The 6,908-nt window shown below is 34.8% G+C and overlaps 1 protein-coding gene across 1 annotated transcript in view; it reads right to left on the reverse strand.

Annotated features, from left to right (window-relative positions):
- Window positions 1-6,908, reverse strand: part of LOC120771718 (putative uncharacterized protein DDB_G0282133) — a 31,507-nt gene extending 24,599 nt beyond the window's left edge. The window contains exon 1 of the mRNA XM_040099875.1: window positions 4,849-6,908. Within this exon, the coding sequence (XP_039955809.1) occupies window positions 4,849-5,038 (190 nt within the window). The 5' untranslated portion in view covers window positions 5,039-6,908. The remainder of the gene's footprint in view (window positions 1-4,848) is intronic.

A 6,908-nucleotide genomic window follows, 5' to 3' on the forward strand; every position in this document is an offset into this window, starting at 1 on the left:
GGAATGCATTTTGCAGTAGCCGTAGCCAATTCCGGCTAATAATGAACGTTTGCTGGCTGCTGTCAAAACTTGACAGTCAAGAATTTGCCACAAGACAACAGCACCAAATATGGAAAATTGCGAGGAGGTGGCACAACAGCTGCGCCATAAAAATCAAAGAACTAGTTTCAAGAAATTGGGTGGTGTGGCGAGTCTTTAAACTGCCCACTCGAAACATGCAACACGACATACCATACTATGCAGAAATTTAGGTACATACAAATACATGTATATATGTACATACATATGTATGTAGTATGTAGGATTTCAAAAGAATTTAATTGCAAAAACACATGGGAAGAATAGACTGGTTCCATGTTCATGTTTCAAACGTGTATTTTATTTTTCTTTTATTTTCAAATATGTGGCAACACGCATGTAAATGTATAAATATGCCGAAATTTATATTTATGCTTGGATATTTGTGCGATTTTATCACCATTTATAATTGCGTCGTTGCTACAAAAATCGTAAGTTAGTATGTAAGTTATTCACAACAGCGAATACGCGAGCGTAAGAGAAAACCGCTGTCACATGGCGGCGCAACAAGAAATTTGAAATTTTCGCAAAAGCACCGGCAACCCAAGGACAGACTGCGTGCAAAATGAAAGAGTTTCATATTGAAAAGAGAAATTTATAAGTAAAGAGACTCTAAAAGAGTCATTGCATGTTCTAAGAGGTGGTGAAATTAAAAAAGCAGCTGTCAAAGTTTACTGCGGAAAGAAGGCAATAATCGAACTTTTTCTTAAGTAATTTTTTATCTATCACGATTACAAATTTACATTTTTTAACTTAATTTAGATTTTAATTTTTTGCACAGCAACTTTTTTATACATGAATATTTTATATTAATTTCTATCTTTAGAAACAGTTGCATAATGCTTTATGAGAATTTATTTAGAAAAAACAGAATTTCTCACGTAGAAGAAATAGGATGGAGTGCTCGAACTAATTATTCAAACTGGAAGAATTCGTTTAATTTTACTAGTAAAAAATAACCCAAATGAAACATGTACATAGCACATAGGAACTATATTACACTTCATTTGATTTTCTATCGCTATCATTGCCGAAATCATTTTGTAAATAAAAATTATGTATCTAGATATATCTGGTAATATTGACGAAAAGTATGTATTATTAATTTAAGGTGATAAGGTTGACTTACAAAATTATTTCAAAATTTAGTGTGAATAAATAAGATACCGAAATAGTTTTAAGACAAATAACTAATTGTAATATTCGATGTAAAACAGAATTCAAACCAGTGTTTGCACAAATCTTCTGCGTTGCTCTGTTGCTTAGTTTGTACAAAAACCGACGTGCAGTCACGTATTCTTATAAGGAACCGCAAGACGACGCAGCAGCGCTGCGACTGAACACTAGCAGCAGCGAAGTCAAAATTTTGCTACTTCACAGAAGTGTGAAACCTAACAGAGCTAAATATCACGTAGGCAAACGACGAAGAAGATCAAAACGAAATATGAAAAACAGAAAGCGATATAAGAAAAGTCAATAAAACATATGTAGCGCAAGCACAACGTGGCCACTGATAATTGGCAGTGTGAAATGGGCAAGCAATTGAGTGTACGAAGAAATTTGACGAAATTAAAAAAAAAAACAAAATTCAAAACAATAACAAAAGCGTGTAAAGGTATGTGAAAAGCAAACAAAATGCGTAACAAAGTTTGTTTGTTTCTGGTCGACGAAAGGAAGAAAATGACAAAACATGAAAATACACATACGCATATACATTATTTGTGCAGCACTGTGGAAGCCAACTTTGGTTTAGTAAAAGTGCAAACGAGTGCAATAGCAGCTATAGCAGTGTTAACGCCTTAACGCCTCCATCGACGTCGTGACTTCAGGAGCACACATACAACGTGGAGTGTTTAGTTCAAACTTGCGTGTTGGTAGGGGTGAGCATGCGGTTAAACATAAAAACCAAGGGAAATGTATGAAAACCAGAGTGTGTGTGCAGGTTTATGTGTGTGCGTTTGTTTTTGTGGTTTTATTTTTGTTTGCGCTTTTATTGCTTTATGCGTTTGTTGGTCACTTTTTCACCAACTTGGACAGCGAATAGCGATTATGTACAATATTGTCGATATACATATACACACTCTGCAGCGAACTTAATAGTTAATAGGTACACAGATAGTGAATAAAAAATGTTTTAAAAAACGTAATATTCATGAAATAATTTATTATTCATTTCTAAATTTTTCTCCTACATATAATAAAAATAATAAGTTATAATAAAATCAACTTTTACTCGACATTTTGAACTCAAAGATTAATCTTGCTTATGCCAAAGTATTTCCTAATAATATTATATTATAATGTACAGTTACATTCTTCGAATTTGCTCAATAAGTGTATAATTCAAGTAACATGATACATACAAGCACAAATGTTTATATGTAAATGCTTTTACGTCATATTTCCGCCTGCCGTACGTAAAATACGCAACAATTTACCTTGTTGCCTTGTCATTAAACACCTCCGCGTGTTTTGTTGCTTACATGCATTTGCACAAACATATGTACATACATATGCATGTACTTCAGCGTATGTAGGCATTGATATCAATACATGTGAATGTGTTTATAATTTCGCGTTTGTTGTATATGCTTGCGCAGACACTGGGTTAATAAACACTTAATTGCAAAGGCAATATTCCAATAAAAATGACAAAAGTCGCCATTTTAACAAACCAAACAAATAATTTAAGCATCACTTGTCATCAATCAGCTGTAAACATTCTTAGTGTATTTGTAGTAACTCTACCTGTTTGTACTTCGGTTTTCCAATTTGCAAGCATTTTTCATCATCTCTGTTGGCAGTGCACTTTTTAATCTAAAGTGTTAGCTGTCATGAAAAATGTATTATTTACTCACTTAACGTATCTTTTTATTTATACCGTTTAAACGAATTTTAAACCAGCCCCCACACGTACAATAAACAAAAAATACAAAGCGAATTGCACTCAATAAAAAGTAACATTATATTAATAGTAATAATAAATTTTTAACTAGGGACATACGACATGGTTCGTACATAAGTATGTACATATATAATACATATATTTTGTGCAAAACCAGCTAGGCACCAATGCTTAGCCGACAATGAACGTACATATAACGTTTAGTTTTTCTTTCTCTTTTTGTTCAATTGTGTGGTTACACGCATTTATTTGTGTTCTATTTTGACTGCAACAAAAATGCATACGAGTGCAATAAACGTCATCAAGGTTAGCCAGCCGCTACTTGAACACTCAAGCTGCGCGATACATACAGCGAATAGCAAGCTCTGCTACTACAGTCGCAGCTGCGGCGTTACAGCAAAACTGCAAAGCCAACGGCGGCAGCAGGCAGGTGCCGCTGAATATGACGTTTCCTTTTATTTGCTATCTATGCATGTTCGGTATACATGCATTTTTATTTAGTGTTCGCATTTCGCTACGTGTTGGTATATTGCGTTCCAATGCACCAATATACATATGTATGTATATGTAAATAGTAAGTAGGAATATACTACGTATAGCTTTATTGATTTGTTGCAAAAATTTCATAAACAAGCTTCGAATTGCGGTAGCTTTAATATGGCGAGAAGAGATTGCAAAATAAAGTGGGAGATAAGCAGGTATGTATGATGCAATGTCAAAGCGAATTTAATAAATTTTAATTCTATTTGCAAATGTATATGTGTACGTAATGCGCATTCGAATTCGTTGTGTTTTTAAATATATGAAAAGACAACAACGCTGAGTCATTTCTATAATTGCGCCTTTACGTCTACTGTCTTCTGCAAATTTATTCATTAGCAATATTTCATCAGTTTGCAAATTCTGTGCTATTCAGTAAAATATTCTACTTTTAGCAAAACATGTTGAGATGAGAAATATGTAAGCTTCTACACTCGCCGAATTAGCAAGTAAGCTATGGTTTTAAAAACAAAAACGCAGAAAAAAATAGAAAAAGTCACAACTGTAATTGTTGGGAGACAACCACACTTCACGGCAAAAAATTTACTAATTGGAAAACATACCAACAACGCAACGAGGCGACAAGTTTCTTCGCCTACTCGACTTTTCCACCTATTTAGCCAATTAGTTGATTTTTTTTATCAACTAGGGAATGTAACCATTTGCGGGATTTCTGACAATACTCTTATTTAGCGAACTAGTAGGAAATGTGCGATATTCTTCACCAAGAAACATATGTGTGAATTCGAACTCTCAGCAACTGTTTTTTTTATTATTTTTTTCAATAAATAAAACATGATTTTGTAAATGTATGAAAATACTTGCAATTACATAGATATAACACAGCAAACCTAAGGTTTATGACTGTATTTTAAAGAAATAAAAACTCACTTTTCCGTAAGAAACACTTTAATATATGAATATCTATCGTTTAAATAATTATTATTTACGATTTTTTTAAAATCCTTTAAATCAATTAAGTCCCTAAAATACAGTCACATCAACTGACGTAATCACTTGAAATAAAATGCACTCTGTTGAGAACAGATTAACTGAAATATACACAGACATATAACGTTAATGAAAACGCGCGCTACATAAAATAATGACGGAAAAGAGTAGCAATTGGTGACTGTAACAAATGGTGGGCTTCGTTAATTGCGGCTGTTGTGGCGGAATGCATATTTATGACTATACTAACTAAGCACTTACTGCTATATACATATGTACATACATATATAGGTATAATACATAATGTTCTAAAAGCTGAGAATCGAACTAGAAACCATACATTAATATGTACATATGTGGTTTATTGAACTCACCTGATTGACTGCTGTTATCGGTGTCCGTAGAGAAAGTGCCGGCTCCGCCTACACCACTATCGCTGCCGCTGCCAGCAGAATTAGTAGCTTTGCCATTGTTGTCCGTTTTTACATTGGAGCCAATGGCAACAGTAGATGCAGACGGGGTGCAGCTGTTGCACTCCTCTTCCTCTAATATGCGTTCCACCATTTTCTCTCTCTTCAAATTGTTCGTTTGCGGTTTTCGGTGTTTACGTGGTTTTATATTGTTTGCGGTAGTAAGTTGTCCGGGATATAGTGAGAAATAATTATTGAAGGTAGTGTTCTATCAGCGTAGAATTTCAAAATGGAATTTCTTGAATTGGTCAATCGCTCAAATTAAAAAAAAAAAAAATCAGGCACGTATATTATATCAACACAAATCACTTCTCTCGTACCGACTTTTTCTTTAATTTTTTGATATTGCAAAAGTTTTATAAACTCAGTTTTAAAGTTTTCGAGAAATTGTTATTTTTATATTGCCGGAACTTTTCTTGTTGGAATACTGACTGTAAGCAACGGCTCGTTTACACGTATATATTGAAGTTACCTCCGAAAAAATTCCAAAACAACAAGCCCGAACAAGTTCAAAGAACACACAACTGAACTATTCTTTCCTTGATGCTAAATCTACACACAGTTGCTTGCCTAATTGTTCGCGGCCTATACCACAGTCTGTGGATTTTTATCTATCACTTCGGCTCGCTTCGACTTGTTGGCTGCAACACCAGTTTCCGTCTGGCCTGGCCTGGCCTGACTGTGTCGTTCCTATGTGTTGTTGGCTTACGTTTGTAATTTTAAACGTTTTATTTTTTGTTTATTTCGCTTATTCTTTTGTTTCACCTTCCTTTCCTCAATTTTCCTCACCTTTCTAATTATTATACGCCAAATGTCAGTCGATCTTCTGCAGCTACTTCTGTTTCCTCTTCAACTTTTTCGTTTGACGAGAGGTTCGGGTGTTCGTTGACTTTTAGCTGTGCTGCAGCTGTGAATGCTACTAAAGCGTTGTTGTTCGTTCAAAATGGTGGATGGAGTCATCAAAGTAATAATTGCTCCTGGTTGTGCTGGTTTCGACCAGCAAGTAATGATTTGCCAAAAAATGTATTTAAATCCGTACAGGAAATTTACGCTTCTTTTAAAATTTCCCAAACTATATGCTGAAGGTACCTTTCTACTTTTAACTACGTTGTCCTTTAGGTGTAATTAGTAGCGAATACGTCCTGCGTCTCTCAATTATAGATTGGTACTCAATTTAAAGTACGATCGCTTCTATTAAAGCTGAATAAGTGATGGATTTTATTGCTAGCAAGAATCGTGTTGCTATTGTTTTTTCTGGTGCTAAAACTGGTGGTGTTCCGAGAAGCTAATTTTTGTTTTTCTGTCGATGTTCTACTAGCAGTCAAATAACGTAACATATAAAAGATTCCGCATTAATTTCAATTGAATTAAGCGAAGAATTTGGTGATTCTTGCAAATTTAAATTTTCAATATGGAAAATTTTCACTGCTGTTGCGTTCGCTGCTGCTAGCTCTGCCGCGGTCGACTCAACAAATGTTTCGTCCGACTGCGTTTCAAGTGCTGCTACAGCTGACGCCCCTACTACGCCAATTTGATTTTTCTCCGCTGCTTGTTGGTGATGTTGAATAAATTGCAAAATTTCTAGCTCCTGTTCTATTGCGTTAAATATGATTAATTTGGGAAAGATTTTTTCGGTTATTTTTGCTGCTGGTGCTTTAGCTGTATACGCTGTGGCAGTTAATTCTGTTTGACCATTAACTTTTTTCATCACAAAATTCTGCTCACGTCAACGTTGCTGCTGCTGCTTGGATGTATTTATTATTTTTGATAGTGATTTTGGTGGTAGTGAGTGGATGTAGTTGCAGTGGTAGAAGTCGTCGTTTGGTAAATTTTTGCTTTTAACAAAAAATTCGCTGAAATAGCGGACAAAAGGCCGTTTTCTTTGCGTTTTTCGCTGTTGTTATTCCTTTAGCTATTACCGCTCCATTTTCCACGCAGACTTATCGATGATGAAATTCCGACTG

The sequence above is a fragment of the Bactrocera tryoni genome, chromosome 1, assembly GCF_016617805.1.
Source record: "Bactrocera tryoni isolate S06 chromosome 1, CSIRO_BtryS06_freeze2, whole genome shotgun sequence".
In the NCBI taxonomy this organism is placed as follows: domain Eukaryota; kingdom Metazoa; phylum Arthropoda; class Insecta; order Diptera; family Tephritidae; genus Bactrocera; species Bactrocera tryoni.